This window comes from Ascidia mentula, chromosome 1 (genome assembly GCF_947561715.1).
Source record: "Ascidia mentula chromosome 1, kaAscMent1.1, whole genome shotgun sequence".
NCBI classification, from domain to species: domain Eukaryota; kingdom Metazoa; phylum Chordata; class Ascidiacea; order Phlebobranchia; family Ascidiidae; genus Ascidia; species Ascidia mentula.
Genome location: NC_138566.1, coordinates 25,214,054 through 25,230,725, shown reverse-complemented (window position 1 = coordinate 25,230,725; position 16,672 = coordinate 25,214,054). Strand labels below are relative to the sequence as shown.

At 37.7% G+C, this 16,672-nt stretch overlaps 3 protein-coding genes across 3 annotated transcripts; 2 read left to right on the top strand and 1 right to left on the bottom strand.

Moving 5' to 3' along the window:
* Nucleotides 1-1,153: 1,153 nt before the first annotated feature.
* LOC145910390 (retinoschisin-like) lies at nt 1,154-4,239 on the top strand. Its single transcript, XM_082997500.1, has 6 exons — nt 1,154-1,498; nt 1,947-2,067; nt 2,488-2,627; nt 2,971-3,161; nt 3,352-3,501; nt 3,930-4,239. The coding sequence occupies exons 1-6, from the start codon at nt 1,432-1,434 to the stop codon at nt 4,128-4,130; spliced, it is 870 nt and encodes a 289-aa protein (XP_082853626.1). The 5' UTR covers nt 1,154-1,431; the 3' UTR covers nt 4,131-4,239.
* Nucleotides 4,240-4,872: 633 nt separating this feature from the next.
* Nucleotides 4,873-9,844, top strand: LOC145917861 (phosphatidylinositol-3-phosphatase SAC1-like). Its single transcript, XM_083003157.1, has 9 exons — nt 4,873-5,120; nt 5,535-5,702; nt 6,206-6,366; nt 6,580-6,897; nt 6,962-7,058; nt 7,199-7,405; nt 7,898-8,065; nt 8,295-8,489; nt 8,829-9,844. The coding sequence occupies exons 1-9, from the start codon at nt 4,953-4,955 to the stop codon at nt 9,120-9,122; spliced, it is 1,776 nt and encodes a 591-aa protein (XP_082859283.1). The 5' UTR covers nt 4,873-4,952; the 3' UTR covers nt 9,123-9,844.
* Nucleotides 9,845-10,197: 353 nt separating this feature from the next.
* LOC145890474 (alpha-amylase B-like) lies at nt 10,198-15,901 on the bottom strand. The gene is made up of 14 exons (XM_082981556.1): nt 15,731-15,901; nt 15,181-15,287; nt 14,507-14,595; nt 13,984-14,120; nt 13,647-13,707; nt 13,244-13,414; nt 12,911-13,005; nt 12,324-12,453; nt 12,116-12,191; nt 11,717-11,847; nt 11,190-11,372; nt 10,885-10,982; nt 10,491-10,682; nt 10,198-10,317 (listed from the first exon to the last, which is right to left on the bottom strand). The coding sequence occupies exons 1-14, from the start codon at nt 15,899-15,901 to the stop codon at nt 10,198-10,200; spliced, it is 1,761 nt and encodes a 586-aa protein (XP_082837682.1).
* Nucleotides 15,902-16,672: the final 771 nt, after the last annotated feature.

Genomic DNA, 16,672 nt, shown 5'->3' with positions numbered 1-16,672 from the left:
TGACGTACTCGTTCTGCTTCCGACTATTCATAATTACAAGATCACAGAAAGGTAAGATTGCAGACCATAGACGTCAATAAAATCTAATAAAATAACACGCAGCAAATTTAGGGTGAAGAAGTCTGTATATGACGCACGTGCTGACGTTGGAAAAGATATAGCCACCTGTTGTCATTGCAACTTCGATAATACTGAGCAATTTTATTGCGTGTAACCGAAGCGTTTCTCAATAACGGCGAAATACTTTAGCCCCGAGCTAATTTATTAAAAATGTTTTAAGTACGCCGTTCGTGTGACATCAGTCAGTGTAATGCAGGCCAGGACTACTTGTGTGTAAATCGGGATTAACTGCTGTGTCCATGGTCAGCAAACACCGATTAAATGCAGTTTGGCCAATACGTAGATTGCCTCTGTGTATTGAATCGCTAAAGAATTATGAGAAAACATATTATTTTGTCATGTGAATATATTTCGCGGTCTAGTATACAGTATCTACTTCGTGTTTGAAATAGTTTTGGCAGAAGAGTAAAGCTATAAAAGGTGTCTAACTTAAAATCAAACAAAAATCGGCAAATAAAGCTCTAAAAAAAGGCTATTTTCCAAACGTATTTTGTGCTCGTATTGGATGGGAATGTTTTTATGAAACAGCATGTTGGGAGTTTGGCAAGGTGTCAAAGCAGAACAATAAAGTGTTTATCGAGGCTGCTGTGGTTACCACAATCGTCACGTGTTTGTGCGTCAGGGCAATTCTGAACATTCCGATGTAACGGAGAAGTGTTACATGCTTTCGCATGATAAGGCGGGATCGCGCCATCGCGTTGGTCTTTACTTGGAGATCGCAGCTATCGTATCGAGATCATTAAGTTTGCAGGAATTGCAGCCTGGAACTTGTCGGGGAAAAGTGGCTGATACAGCTTGGCAGTTGTGCCTGCGAACAGAACGATATTCTGACGTAATTCAGGAAGTTATTGACATTTCATGCCTGGAAAGAACCAATTCGTGCAGTAATTGCTGTTGCTCTGGCAGTTCCAAGGCTGCAGTTCGCAGCAAACAATGTTGAAAGAAAATAAATCTTGGATTGTAGAATCTGCGATTGAAAAGAAAAAAACAAAACTCTTTCGATATCTTTTTTAAACGTGTGTTTATTGAGTTGAATTTTTTGAACTTGTAGTTCAATGAAAGTACAGAACACTTTTGTGTTGCCATGCGTGTCCACAATTTATAGCTTTATTTGCACTGATGGGCTTGATTGCTTATCTAGGGTGACAAGAGTGTCGGGCGAAGAGAAGACAAAGGTTTGCAAGTTCTGTATCTGCTTGGTTTCTTGATAGAGGTCAAATTTCGAGAATCGATGAATTTGTTTAAAACACGCGTGACGTGTTTTACTTTTAAACTGTTTGTTTTGTGCAGGTTGTATAACGAAAGCACAAAATGATTTACAGTTCTGTGGCTCTGGGGTTGCTTGTATCAGTTCTATTTGTTCCAACCCTATCTGAAGGTGAGTTGCAAAAAGCTAAACATAAAATGCTATTAACTGACTTAAAATATTTCCGCGCCTCGGGCCTTCAAAAGCCACACGTTAGAAGTGCGTCCAAGGCTATACTTAGCCCGCTCCAGCCAAATTTGATAATCAAATATCAAATTTCTATCAGTAATTAATAAAAGATAATAAACACAGCCGTTGCATTTAAATTTCGTATTTGTTTTGCTTTTTTGTGTAGGAAAAAACAATTGAACAATGCTTTTTTACCGAAACTTTGATCGAATAATTTCGTTTAAGCATCATTTGCTTTTATAATGTCAATCGTTTGTTTGAAACTGTATAACGTATTTATTAGGCGTATTGGGATTCGTTACTGGTGCTGTTAGGCATATTAGTAATACAAAGGGCTCGGTGTTTCAACCAGTTTTTGCTTGTAAACTTCAGGAAGCAATATTTCTTGCAGTTGTTCCAATTAGCGGTTCGAGAACTTACAGCCTCACCTACGAACAAGCACGAAGCCGATGCACTGACCTCGGTGGCTCTCTAGCGACTTATGGTGACTTGCTTGGATTAATGAGAAATGGGTAAGTTTTGGTTCCGAAAGGTACAACATGTTCGAAGGGAAATAAGCTTTACTTGCAAGTGCAATCGGCTGCGATCCTGCATCAAAACCTAATTATCTGTAAGGAAATCACCATCATTTGGGCTCCTGACTTGATAAACTCTTGGGTTTTATCGGTGTCCATTTCCGTTGACGTCTTCTGCATGCGCAGAATAAACATGACGTTGGTGATGATGATAATTTCTCGTTGATTATCAAATTTATTAAATTTTTTGTTACAAACATAAAGTAATGTGCTTTCTTTTCGTTTTTTGTCATAGCAAACGTGTTGGCCATGATGATCATTTAAAACTTATAAAAACCATGTTTTCCAATCTGGCGCACAAAGTTAGTTTAATTATTCTGTTCTCCATTACCTCATATAATTATGTAATTGCCGCAGGATTTCGTATTGCGCTTGTGGATGGCTCGCAGACCGCACTGCCCGTTTCCCGATGAATCATTCCGATCCTGGGTGTAACGGAATGCCTGGGGTTCACGAATGCAGGGGAAGGAACTATCACAATGGTTTCTGTTACTTGGGTGGGTTTATCAAAATTTGAATAAATACTATTAATCAGCAACCATCATAGCAAAAATGAGTTTTTACTCGACGTTTGAAGTGTAAATAAAATGCAATAAGGCATAAAATAAATTATTATGTGGATCTACTGATATGTATAATTACCGTCGAAGAAACTGATGGTAATATTTTAGGGGAAACACATTTTCTTTGAACAAAACAACTGCTAAACTAAGCTGTGTGCGATGGTTGTTTTGAACCTTGCATAGAAATACAGGCCTTATATATGTTTAATATTTGCCTGAGGTCAAACGTTCGTCAGCAATATGTAGGAGTAACATGAATATCCCGAATCTCCCACAGGTGAAATAAGCAAGTGTTCGAAACCACTTGGGATTGAGAACGGGACGGTCACTGACCATCAAATTACCGCGAGTTCAGCTTACAAAATATGGTGGGGCGAAAGATGGGCTCCCAGACTTGGCAGACTTAACAAAAGAGGATTTTTTAACGCCTGGATTCCAGCCCACGATGACGTCAACCAATATTTACAGGTAGATTGCCTTGATGTGTTCTTATGTATTATTATTTCAGTATTTTGTGTGCTTTCAACTTGCAGTCTATGCACTGCTAGTTGTGGTTTGTTGACAAAACCCGGAAATTTTTCACTATATATTTTCATTATCATTACTGTGTCAAATGTCTTTTATTATTCACTTAACCTTACAACTCTGTGCAATAAAGTTTGATCTCGGCCGACCGATGGCCATTACCGGGATTCTCACCCAAGGAGTGAGTCGGTGGACACGTGATCAATACGTCACCATGTTCCGGGTCGCTTTTAGCAAGGATGGAGCGAACTTCTTCTTTCAGTACGACGGAGACGCTCATAAGGTTTGATGTTGCTGTTTCTATGGGGCGGATCCAGAAATTTTTTTCCGGGATCGATTACGATCCAAAACTCATTATGGCGCAATAATGGCGATGTCGCCAGACAAAACACCCAAGCAAAGAATGAAAATAGGCTTAAGTGAATCGTTTTGGCCCTCTCCTAGATCCATCCCTGTGCTGAGCCGCCTGGGTAAATGTCATACAACATATTATTCCTCGTGACAAGCGGAAGTGACGTAAATTGTACTTTGCTCCGGTTATTCACAGAAAGGCAAATGAATGTTGCGGCATTATATGGTCCTTGCGACTTTCCGTGGATAAGTTTGTCACGCGCGGTTGTCAAAATATTAGCCTGATTAACAATCCGATAAACAAATGAGGTTGCTGTTGCTGTGACTTCTTTCATCGCCTACTTTCATTTGTATTTTCAGATATTTCTTGGGAACTATGACAAACACTCGGTGGTAAGAAACACTTTTAATCCTCCCATACTAGCTCGGCATTTCCGCTTCTACCCTTTTCGGTGGGTAAGACACCCTGCCATTCGCATGGAGCTACTGGGTTGTACGTTCGAAGAATACGACCGAGCGCAGAATGCTGGTCTGGACACCGAAGTTTTACTGAACGAATAAGTCTGACCAACAAACAATACACCACTACAGGACTTTACTTGTTTGTGCAAAATACATTGAATGACTTTGCTTCCCATAACCATCTGTAAATAAACGGATTGCTTGACAACGTTGTTCAAATATCTAGAAATATATAAATTCATTGGAAGTAATAATATAGTAAATGACTGACTGTAAATAACTATGTAAATAGTCATCCTAAAACGGTCTGTCGGAAAACGGAACTGCAACAGGCAATAAATATGCAGGCGTCTCTATATTTATGAATTTAACAAAATTTATTTTGTATTAATTATACTTGCTTAAAACCACGGTCCGTTATCAGTATAGGAATCGAGTATTTTGCATAAAACGTAGCTTTTCCGCTGTTAAATTTTTGTGGAGAAAAATCTTGTGGAATTGACAAGTGCAATGTTGAATAAACTTTTGATACTTTTTTCTGTATGTTTGCTGAACATGGCTCTACGGTTGTGGATGTATTTAATGTGGAATTTAACAAACACTTTTGTGGTACGAGTCATTGAATGAAAATCCGGCGCAAAAAAAAGGTGTTGAAAAAAAAGTAAAATATTGCTTTATCAATTATCCTTGTTATATTTGTGTTTCGCATAAATATAAGCACGTCAACTTAAAAAAACAATTTCAAAATTAATTTCGAGCGAATATGTGACTTTAGTTTTGGGAAAATGAATACCTTGTGCACTCTTCCGTTCCGTAAAAGTAATTAATTTGGTCATGCGATTAATTGACTTCGTGGTGGTATTAGACCAGCACCAACTTTCACTTATTTGAAAATATATACAAAGTAACGAGTTGTATGCAATGGCTGTCGTTTACGACAACCTAAGACTTCACATCACAAACGATTCGTTTTACGTCGAGTCGCTTAATGCTGGCTCCAGGGATGTGTTGGTCTTGGATCGAATAAACTTTGAAATCAACCTTCGGTCCAACAGGGAGGACATACCACCATCGTTAGCGGAAAGCAAGGTAACTTGTGTGAAAAACAGTTTTGTTTTATATATCAGATGTGTTTTTAGGTTGTTATTCTGTAGTGTTAACATGGTAGTGTTTTAATTTTTTTAGTGGTATTTGTGGACCAGATTGGAAAAAAATGTTGTGCGAAAAATTACTGATAATCTGCCCAATATTAATGAGTTTATGCATTAACATACGATAAAACATTGCGTTTGTCCGCGCAATTAACGTCGCCGAAATGAAATCCTCCATGCAAAAAACAAACTTTATAATCTGGTTTATAGACAGCTTATCATTTGTAAAAGGTATATAGTTATCCTTGATTTTCAGTGACTGTGCTGTAGCAATTGTTACTTATAAGAAATTGAAATAAACATGATTGCATGGTATTCTTTGATAATAATACATTGTTCTATCTGTTTTCAGTTGATCTATGGGATATTTGGAATTATTCGATTGGTTGGTGGTCCTTATTTAATTGTTATCACTGGACGTCAACGTGTCGGTGACATCCTCGGTCATACAGTATGGAAAGTCACTCAGACTGAAGTCATTCCATTCAGAAAATCATTATTGAACCTCAATGAATCTCAGGTAAGATTTCTGTGTCGAAAAAATCTGTTAAAGAACAAATTTAAATCTGCCAGGATTAATCTTGGCTTTTAAATCAAGCCCATGCTATGTTAGAGTTATGAAAATCGCATATACACGCTACATACCTTTTTCCCACTGAACATGTGGAAATGTAAGGTTCATTGTGGGTTGAAGCAAATGAAACACGAAAAGATTCTGCAAATAAATTGATGGCACAGAGTAGGGGATACCAACTACCAAGCAGGGCTATTGATTTGGAAAGGGCATGCATAACTTGATGCATCAGAGCTGGTCTTCATTAATCGGAGCTTGTTAATTTAGGCCACATTTGACTGATTTAAGCTACTCTGAACCCACAGTTTATCAAACACACTTCTTTCATCTAGGTTGCATGCAATTATATAATATATATATATAATATTTTGGCATGCAGCCTCTTTCCAGGTTTACCATTATTAATGCATAACACGCTTAATTTATTGTATTGCGTTTGGTGTTTGCAGACATCAGACAACCGAACATACTTAGAAATGTTGGAGTTTGCTCTTGCCACTGATAGTTTCTACTTCTGCACCAGTTTCGATATAACACATTCTATGCAAAGGCTTGCCTCCGCTGATACTGGATTTCATAAGGAACCCCTGTGTGGCAGGGCTGATGGCAGGTATGTATGTATTCTGTACAGACTATATATTTTCAAAATGTAATGGATCATGGATGTATATATATGCCTAGTAACTAAATTACCCTCTAGTCTCTAAATAATACGTGTACAGAAATTTAACAGAAATAAATAAAAAAAAATTGACCAATTGACCCAAAAATGGGAAAAGGTGTATTCACTCAATGCAAATTTGTATTTTTATACATTTTTCAGGTTCCTTTGGAACAGACATGCACTTCATGACTTTGTTGAACGTCCAGAATTAGAACAATTCACTCTTCCCATAATGCACGGCTTCATCTCAATCACATCATGCTTTGTCCAAGGTCGAACATTTGACCTTGCTCTAATTTCACGCCGAAGCACCCTCCGAGCGGGGACTAGATATTTTGTCAGGGGTCTTGACAGCGATGGTGAGGCTGCTAACTTTGTTGAGACGGAACAAGTGTTGATTTACGCTCGACACATCTGTTCAATCGTCCAAACAAGAGGATCTATTCCGCTCGTGTGGACACAAAAACCTAATTTAAGGTAAACTTTTCCTTTTTTACCAACATTTTCAAACCATCTTGTGGATTAACGAAGCTTTGTACAGATATAAACCCTCTCTCCATCTGGCTGAAGATAGAGGCAAGCATTTGAAAGGTTTCAATCAGCATTTTGATTCACAAATAGTGATGTACGGGAAACAGGTAAACACGAAAGGCTTACAGGATTACACTTTATGCTCGATATAACGTCAAAAACTTTATAGTTTTTCCTTAACCACTAGCAATTTTGTATAAATCCATACCCATGTTGTATTTACTTCAACACTGTGTATTTGATGAAGGTTGCGATCAATCTGGTAAATCACAAGGGAAGTGAATTAGAACTTGCCCGTGCCTTTCTCAATACTCTGAATGAAGCGAAATGTCAGGACATTACTTATGAAGCATTTGACTTTCACCATGAGTGTGGAATGAGTCGTTGGGACAGATTAAGTATTTTAATGGACCGAATAGCTTTGGATCAAGACCAGTTTGGATATTTTATGCAGGTTTGTTGATGTTACAACAATAGTTCTTATTTGCAACAGAAATGTAATGGAAGTGTGGAAATAAATGAAATAACCCAGCTGTCAAAATTGATTTATTTTTAATATGAACAGAATAGCCAATACAGTGCTCAAAACCTTCATGTAAACGTTTCGACTGTTTCTACAACCATTATCAATACAAATGAAGTTGTATTGATAATGGTTGTAGAAACAATCGAAACGTTTACATGAAGTTTTCGAGCACTGTATTGGCTATTCTGTTCATATTAAAGATCTACAAAACCGTTAGTTATGTTCCTTGATTTATTTTTCAGGTTGCAATATTTGTCATGTGATGTACTTCACTTCCAAACCATTATGTGCTTTAGCAACCTAAGACCAAATATTTCACCAATTTTTAGTCTATGTACTAAATTTGCACTTAAACATACGATTTTTGTATTTTGAAGTCTCTGTGGTGCTCTGTGACGTGGACCAATATTTACTTTCTAGGATCGTGATGGTTCAGTATTTATGAAGCAATCCGGAGTGTTTCGAACAAACTGTCTTGACTGCTTGGATCGAACAAATGTCGTTCAATCGCTCATTGCCAGGAGGTCTCTTACAAAACAACTCACACAGCTGGGAATTTTCCCACCAGGGCAAACAATTGAACAAGAGGTCACTATAATATCCAATTATCTTTAAGTCATTCATTCTGAGGCATGTTCTCAAGGGATAGACTTGGTTTTGTGATAATAAACCACAGTGACAAAATTCTTGCACCCCTAACTACATTGACTTTCGTTTTTTTTAAATACTTTGTTGTTTAAGTTCAGAAAATTTAGAAACTAGGCCTAGTGATAAACTTCCCGCAATGTATCGTTCTGAACACATTTTTTTGTCACAGGCCGACCTTGACAATCTGTTGAAGCAGATTTGGGCAGACAATGCAGATTTCTGCTCGCATCAATATGCTGGGACTGGCGCCCTCAAAACCGACTTCACAAGAACAGGAAAACGGACAAAGCTCGGCCTTCTGAGGGACGGAGTTAACTCAGCAGTTCGTTATTACAAGAACAACTTCGCAGATGGTTTCCGACAGGTTTGATGCTCAAAATAGTGATGTTGACAATTAGCAGGAATCGAAATACCTTGAAAAAATATTTGGCCAAACCAAAATATTTTGGGCATCTTAAATGTTCGTAGTGGTCATAAAAAAAATTACACGTTCCGTTTGCACTTTCGCTGTATTTCTATTCTGATTTCGTTATTTGTGTTCTTAATTCTGTAGAAACTCCTACTGACGTACTTACGTAAACTACAGAAAGCACAACAGTCTGTGTAGTGTGGTTATAGAAATTTTATGCTCTCAAGCAATGTCATTGTTGTTCAATAAAATCGATTGTGCGGTTATAACAACACTACGTATGGTTACATGAAGGACTCCATTGACCTCCTGCTCGGGAACTTCGTGGTTGGAGATTCGGATAATCACCAATCCCCATTCCCTCCAGCACAACAACGGCGAAGACCCATGATAATGTTCCTCACTTATCTTGCCTTCTCTCTCTTCGTCATATTCGCTCTAATCCCAGCCTCTGGATTCATGGAACAGCTCAGTTATATTTTATTGTGGGCAGGGGCTACGTTTATGATGGCTGTGTATCTTCTACGTAACGGCATGGACTTCGTCAACTATCCCAGTTTAGTTCATGTCAAACAGAAAGAGGAATAAATTATTTCCACACGTAGTGTACTTAGGCAATTTATCATCGATCAAATTTTCTGACAATTTCAAATAATAAGTAACCTACCGAAGATTTATTTACCAACGGAACGATTTATTGATGTAAGCAAATATGAATAATGTTTCATAATTATACTTCCCCAATATGTTGTTTGAAAAGTTACTGATGTTGTGGAAGAAAGCGTTACCAAGTCCTTATGTGTAATAACTGTGTGCTTCATACATGGGGTTTGTAACCGTTGTATAATGTTAAATGTGAAAAGTGTACACATTGCTAAAGTAACTTGTCGTCGGAAATCCTTTTTTTGTTTTTTGTAAGTCCACCAGCAGTTGCTTTCAAAAGTAAATATTTTGAGCTGCAAGGTTTGAGTATTCGTGCAATAAACGTTTACTTTATTGCTTCGTGCTACAGTATTTGTTCAAAGAATGCGATGGTGTAATAATGTCACGTAATTTTATTTATCAATAATCCTAAGCAAAATTTCAATGTGTAAATGAAAAACATTTTTATGCGTTTATTCATCAGCTGTTTTGTTGTAGTTCCTGTTTGAGCGCATGTCTTCAAAAATACATTCGCGTAATTTGTTTACAGAGCATTTTGTCTGTTGTGAAACGATTGTGTTTGTTAACAACACTAACCTAGTTCGATTATGTTTGTTGAATCGTCAATCGCCTTTGTTCTGTGGATTGTGTGAACATAAAAAAGCTCTTACGACAGGGTATGTTGTTGTACATTATATCAAGAAAAATATTAGTGTCAACAGCTCAGGTTTTTTTCAAAAGCAAGAGCAATTTTATTACGACTTATTCAAACCACGCACCTCATCCATCACGTACACATAAGGATCAAGTTTATATAACCAAAAACTGTTTCTTGCAAAGCGAGTAGTCTATAGCATTTGGTTTGATTTGTTTATGGTGACGTATAAAAAACTACCGTATATTAAAAGCGTTGTTTCTAAATATCTGCTCCCTGAAAATATACATTCAAAGCTTTGATATGCAGATGATTTATTATATGGGCCGAATCATGTTTTGATACGAAACCAAAACTATAGGATTTCTATACTGGGTAGAAGCACCAGGGGATGCCACCGATAAACGATTGCGCCCAACAACATCCCTCGGTTTCGCAGTTGTACTTGTCAATTCCGAAGAATCCACAGTCTTGCTTAGAGGAATCCTGAAATTAACAGTTTTGCGTTAAGACTAATATACCATGTCAGAAGGTACGATAAGACAATATTTCGTTATAATAATGAAAACCCTTCATGCAATAATCACACTTTTTTGAATGTACACGATCTTCAATATCTATTTTTATCATTCAATCGTCTTTCTTTCTTGTGTACTCACATTCACCGTGCAGCTTGGAGAACCACTCGAACTACCGCTAGAGGTCGTTCTTACGATACACCAAGGGTCATTACCACTGGCCACGGGACACCAAAGACATCCTTGGCTTTCACATTTAGTTTTATCGATCCCAACGTGACCACAATCGTACTTCTGAGTGCAGTTGGCGCAACCAGAGCAAGTTCCTGAGCATAATTTCATTTTGCTTCTAAAAACGACTCATTCTCATTTTAACATATTTAGGTTGTTTTAGTCCAAAAATGAACTGGCGTTTGTTTGAGTAAACTGAAAACCAAGTGTGTTTGGAAGTAAACAGTTTAGGATTTAGTTCTTATAATCGAATATAAAAGGAAAATGCATTTTGTTCTGATGCCAAGCAGCTACCAGTTGGAACGTTGCAAGGTGCGTTCACATGGAGAGCAGTGACTGGATTATCCGAGGGCGCGATAGCAATGTCGGCTCTACCATCCAAACCCACACTAACGCAAGGACCTGAAAGTCAAGATAAATGCTTATTGTACAATAGAACGAAATATTTTGTCCCACAGCCTCAGAGTGTGTTAACTAAAAGTTGCAAATAAAACATTAAAACTGTACCAATTTTAGGTTTTCTTTTGTGGCAAAAAGATTTTCATTTGCATAAATAAAAAGGTTTTCCTTTAGTAGAAATTCGTCGTCAAAAGATTATTTTATCCGGACCTGTGCAGACGTTACTGACGAAATCACCAGCGTTGACGTTGCAATAATCGCCTGGCGGCAACCCAGTCTGTAGGATCACGTTCATATCGAAACCTGCCTTGTTGACAGCGAGGAACGCTTTGTTGCCACGAGAGAAAGCAATCTGGTTGTTGTTGTCCGTCCACCAGTTGTTTACCGACTGTCCTGCAAATATAATTTTTATCGCTGTGGTTATTTGAGCGTATTTGAAGATACTCCAAATACAGTGGCTGGTTTCACAATGTGGCTAAAAGAAACATGAGAGTGAACAAGACAGTGTACGCCGGCAACGGAAATAATTAAATAGCAAGCCAATGACAAATCTTACACTATGCCGATGTAATTAATTGTTTTCTAAATCACAGTTTTTGCTTCTCCACCCTTCGTAATAGTTAAACTTCTCAAAACTTGAGTTGACTCTTTTCTTAATAGAAAGAATTCTCCCGATTTTTAAAAAAAATTTCCGGCTTTGTTTGACAAATCTCGTTACTTTACGCTGTTGCTTTCACCTTCTGCAGCAGCGGCGAAAGCAGCCATGTTCTTGATCTGTCTCCACCTGTGTTCGCAAACCCAACCATTTCCACACAAACCGTCGGCGGTTATGCTTCTCTGTTTAGGGGGAGGACCCACATTACGATTGCTGGTGGAAATAAAGTTAGTCATGATTCTAAACACTATAATAAATTATGGACAACATTTGGAAGTAAGCATATGGCAAAGAAATTAATAAACAGAATGTTTGCCCTTAATACTCCAAAACGTCGCATGATTTGTACATTCCTAATCGGCGCACTTCCTTGTAGTGTTTGTGATTAACACAGCCTTACGAATATTTTCAATGACATTTGTTTGCAGCTGAACAAGGCACACGATTTTGCTATACAGGAAATCAACTAAATTAAACTTACGCGAAGTAGTAACTGGACATAATTCGAGGGACTCCATAAGGCCAAGCCATCATGAAAGCAGTGAAGATTTTCAAATCTGCATCAACCCCAGGTTAGTTAATTTCAAATGACTGCACTTTACTGTTGTGTGGTATAAGCCAATATCAAAATAAAACATCAGACGTAGAGCGGGAGATTTGTAATGTATTAAGGTCGTGCAAAATTTTACTGTAGGCATCTTTGAATGTGATTATTTGGCCACCGCCTCCGTGTCCTCTCTGGTTGTCATGGTTATTGAGGAAGACAACCGCTTTCCCGCTAGGCATCATCGCCCACGCTTCACCGAAATTATGGAGGTACTATAGAAAATATCAAACGTTGGCAATTGTTAAGACAAAACCTAAAACTTCTGTATTGGACAATATTGGCGTGGTCGTACATTATTTTTTTCACTTAAATGTTATCCTAAGTTATAATGGTGCACGTGTGTCTATTTGGTATCCAGTGATTAACATTGATCACGAAAAATTTTTTGAAAATGTGGAGCTCAGGAGCACTACAGTGTCTTGTGCCAACAATCAAACGTAATTTAAAAATCTAACGATATTAGTGCATTGAACCCAACGAAATTATAACCTACAAGTTGCTTATGTAGGTCTTTAAATCTGTTTGTTTGTTGACCTTGCCCACAGACACACCCTGGTTTTCGTCCAATCACACACATTCACATTACCATGACAACAAACTCAGTTCATATCTCCAAGCACACTGATGCTGTGTACCAAGTATGCGCGTATTTTAGGAGAAAGGACTTACCTGAATTTTGTTTAAGTTTTTGTGAAGGTTGATTCCGTATTTAAACTCCGTGACACGACCGATTTTAAAGTACTGGGACGCCTTGATGGGCTCTCCTGTTTTATAACAATTTAATAACAATAAATCTTTGTGTCTTTTTAGTTATTTGACAAAAACAGCGCCAGTTGGATATATTTACAAATTTGTACTCCTTGTTGAAGTCTCATAAAGAGCTTGTGAAACGAATAACTATGTTCAAATTTACTTCAGTAGAAATTCATTCCCTATGCTCCTTTTTTGTTTTTTACACAAAAGTTGAAACGAGTTTGTGGTGACTCGGTGAAATGACTTTACCTCCTTGGTCGATGACTTCCTGGAATATAAAGGGTCTACCTCCCCACTTTACGTCATTAACACTTCCGAAGATCACCTCAAGGTCACCGGGCCACATGTGTTTGCATGCGTCCACACGGAACCCGGCCACGCCCAAGCTAATCAGATCGTTCATAAAGCCAACAATTTTTCCTGGAAACAAAATTTACATCAACTAATTTTTTTTTCCATGTGCGAATTTTCTGTTTAGGAATAGTACTTCCTTGGGTGTCTCAGCATATATTTTACACATATATTCTATTTCAAAACTATTTTTCTGGCTAGCATGATTGCAAAACAGCCGACCCAGGTGCACTACAATCATTTTTGCTGCTATTTCGCATGGGTTTTCCTGTTAAACCAGAACACAACGCACGTGATTTACCTCTGACGTAACTTTTCCCTTGGTCTAAATCGAGCAAGGCTTCCAGTCTGCAGTTCCTCACCTGTTTCAACACGATGTTGGTGAGTTTGTATCATAGTAACACCAATGATTACACTGTATTAGTCGAAAAAGTGTGCACCATAGTCTGCAACTCATATTATTGTCTCCATGCTTATTCATATTTTTGTTGATCGATTCTACAAATTTTACGATTTGAAAACTTACAATTAATATCTACCAATGCTCTCACAAACTATTAAACTTTATAGTTAGGATTTACTAGAAATCCCTAACATTTCATTGACCAGCAAACAATCTTAGTGCGTGTTGCACTCACCTGTGTGGCATCGGCGTAATTAACAATGTTTCCAGTGGTAGTTTGGCATCTTCGGTCGTTGAAGTCTAACGAGGAGTAGGGAACGGCCGGGAAGTCTTCTTTAGCCGCGTTGTAATACGACCCACCGGTTCCATTGCCTGCTCAACAGACGTCGACATGTGAAACTTGTGTGCGAGAATATGCCGTTGCATACAGACGTTATCGGTATGTAGTTGGGATTAGAATTTCCACGTCGGAGCCGCAAATACAACCCACGTTACAAATCAAACCATAATCGTGAAGTAAATCACGGAATATGGATTGATCTGGTACTTAGATTGTATTCGCTGCTGGAAATACTAATAAAAACTACGCTTCTCTAAAATGTAAAATAGAAAGCACTGAAATAGAATGAGTTATTTTGTCATAAGAGTTCATTTTATTCTGCAAAGTTAGGGACGTGTTTGTTGCCATGGTCACAGTAAGTACAATGTCAACGTGATATGTTCCTCTCCCCTAAAGACCACGTAACAAACAAACTCACCTGATCCTGCAGTTGCTCTGCACATGTGATTGATGACGACATCAGCGTAGATTCTGACTCCCACGGCATTACAACGTCTCACCATGTTCCTGAAAACAAAAACATATAGGTCAAAAATATTTTGTTTCTGTCTTTGTTTGTGATTAGAACTTTCAAGCTTTACAAGTTTTATCGTAAGTTTGTTTCGAAACTTAGATTAGTACGATTTGTTCTGCGTGATTTTTGTGATACTGTTGAGGCGAAAAAACTGCTTTTGGAATCAACAGCATTTGCTTAGTCAAAGTGGGTTACATTGTTGATTGCCACTACAAACTATGTTACCAAGTTTTGTATCAAACTCGATTAATTAACAATGACAGCAAAGTTGTCACAACGTGGAACCGTTTTCGTCTGGCCCGCAGGACATCTCAACAACTCGATTATCATTGTCAGCTCATTTTAGAAACAAACAGAATATTAACGTGAATGTTGTTTGTGAGCAAGCAAAACAAAATCACAAAAAGGTTAAACCAAAAAGGGACAGGAGGATGTCTTAGCACTGCACGATTTCATTTTCCTGCTTTGACTTTGCTTAAAAACGACCCAAAACTGAAGGAAATTGAATTCAATCATCCACAGAATACGTTGATCCAGCTATAATGTCCCAAGTGATTTTTGGGGGTATATTAACTCACGCGAATGCTGCTCTGTTGCCAGATCTGGTTTCAAGTTTGTATGATACTGGTTGGTATCTTTCCCACCACTGACCACCCACAATACGATTTTCACTCGGGGGCGACACCTGGCGGATAATAAAGGTCTTTTTGAAATAAATCATTTGAATTTTGCGACAGATTACAACTATAACGAACAAAATATAATGAGAGTTTCATAAGGATCGATAAAGCCATATCTAAAGGTTCTCCGGTTAGAATCCGTTTGGGCCAATATCAGTAAATTTATTATAAACACATACAAATTGTGCGTATTTTATATATTTTTATGTGAAAATGTTAAATAACAGTATTCAATAAAACTTTGTATATGTTTGATATTTGTATTTGTTTGATCAGATCCATCTATTTACCATCGACAATCAATTGTATGTATAAATATTCATCAGAATCGTTCTTGTCAATATTCCTAATACTTTTACTTTCCGTCTTTTATCGATTTTAAGGAATGTTCTACACCAAATATTTTTTTCGCCAGAGTTTACGTTACCCAGCGCCAACCCCACGTTACCTGGACTCCAGCAAACTTGTTCGGTCCGAGAAAGGTTTCGCATTCATCAGCAATTGTGTCCCAATTCCATTCAAACAAATGAACCATTCCGGCCCTACCGCCTTCGTACTGTGTACCCCATTGGGCCAAACATGCACCCACTAGGCCCAAGAACGCCAACAACACACGCATTATATCAGTTGGTTATGCTACAGGTCTTATTAAAAAAAATAAAAATTACAACTTTAAAGTTATGGTAAAAGTGCGTCATCTAATTTTCTTTTACTTTTTTCCTCTTTATTCAACATAACATGTACCTAGAAGGCTCATGAACAACAACAACAACCGCATTGTAACTTGAGTTAGCTTTACTGCTGAGCTTGTTTCAAAAACTATATATTTTACTCTGTGGAATCATTGAACGTGTAACGTTAGTTATACGCGCTAATACGGGATATCCGAGTGTTCAATCATTATTTTTTTAAAAACTCTTTTTAATTAATCGAGCCATGATGGATTTTATGATAAACACAATCACTCTGTTATATTTGGTGTGTGGTCGCATCTGCATAATAACAACAAAACGAAACCAATATACCTGCAACAATTGTCAATATTACATATTCGCCGTGTGGAAGGAATACAAAAATTTCGGGAATCATTTTCCATTTTCTTCGAATTTGTTCTCTAAAACGACAGCGAAGTAGGCTACATTAAACAATATAGAGCAGACAAATTTAGATAATTTGTCATACGCATTAAAGCTGTGGCCTCTTTTGCTTCACTGTTCTGTTTCTTTTTGTCTCCCAACTTAATTCCTTTGGCAATATTTACTAAGTCGAATACTTGACATATCGACCATCTATTTTTGGCTGATCTCATTTTTACGCTAAAATGACGCTAGTACATGACACAAATGTTGCATAATTTAGCCAATCTTATTATATGCGCAAAAGAGTTATA

Excerpts from the sequence above, each read along its gene's own strand:
- LOC145910390 (XM_082997500.1), top strand. The coding sequence starts at position 1,432 with ATGATTTACAGTTCTGTGGCTCTGGGGTTGCTTGTATCAGTTCTATTT. Across the intron at positions 3,162-3,351 it reads ACGTCAACCAATATTTACAG|TTTGATCTCGGCCGACCGAT; the intron begins GTAGATTGCCTT and ends TGTGCAATAAAG. Across the intron at positions 3,502-3,929 it reads ACGACGGAGACGCTCATAAG|ATATTTCTTGGGAACTATGA; the intron begins GTTTGATGTTGC and ends TTGTATTTTCAG.
- LOC145917861 (XM_083003157.1), top strand. The coding sequence starts at position 4,953 with ATGGCTGTCGTTTACGACAACCTAAGACTTCACATCACAAACGATTCG. Across the intron at positions 7,059-7,198 it reads TAGTGATGTACGGGAAACAG|GTTGCGATCAATCTGGTAAA; the intron begins GTAAACACGAAA and ends TATTTGATGAAG. Across the intron at positions 8,066-8,294 it reads GGCAAACAATTGAACAAGAG|GCCGACCTTGACAATCTGTT; the intron begins GTCACTATAATA and ends TTTTTGTCACAG.
- LOC145890474 (XM_082981556.1), bottom strand. The coding sequence starts at position 15,901 with ATGCGTGTGTTGTTGGCGTTCTTGGGCCTAGTGGGTGCATGTTTGGCC. Across the intron at positions 14,121-14,506 it reads CAGAGCAACTGCAGGATCAG|GCAATGGAACCGGTGGGTCG; the intron begins GTGAGTTTGTTT and ends TCTGTTGAGCAG. Across the intron at positions 13,006-13,243 it reads GGAAGTCATCGACCAAGGAG|GAGAGCCCATCAAGGCGTCC; the intron begins GTAAAGTCATTT and ends GTTATAAAACAG.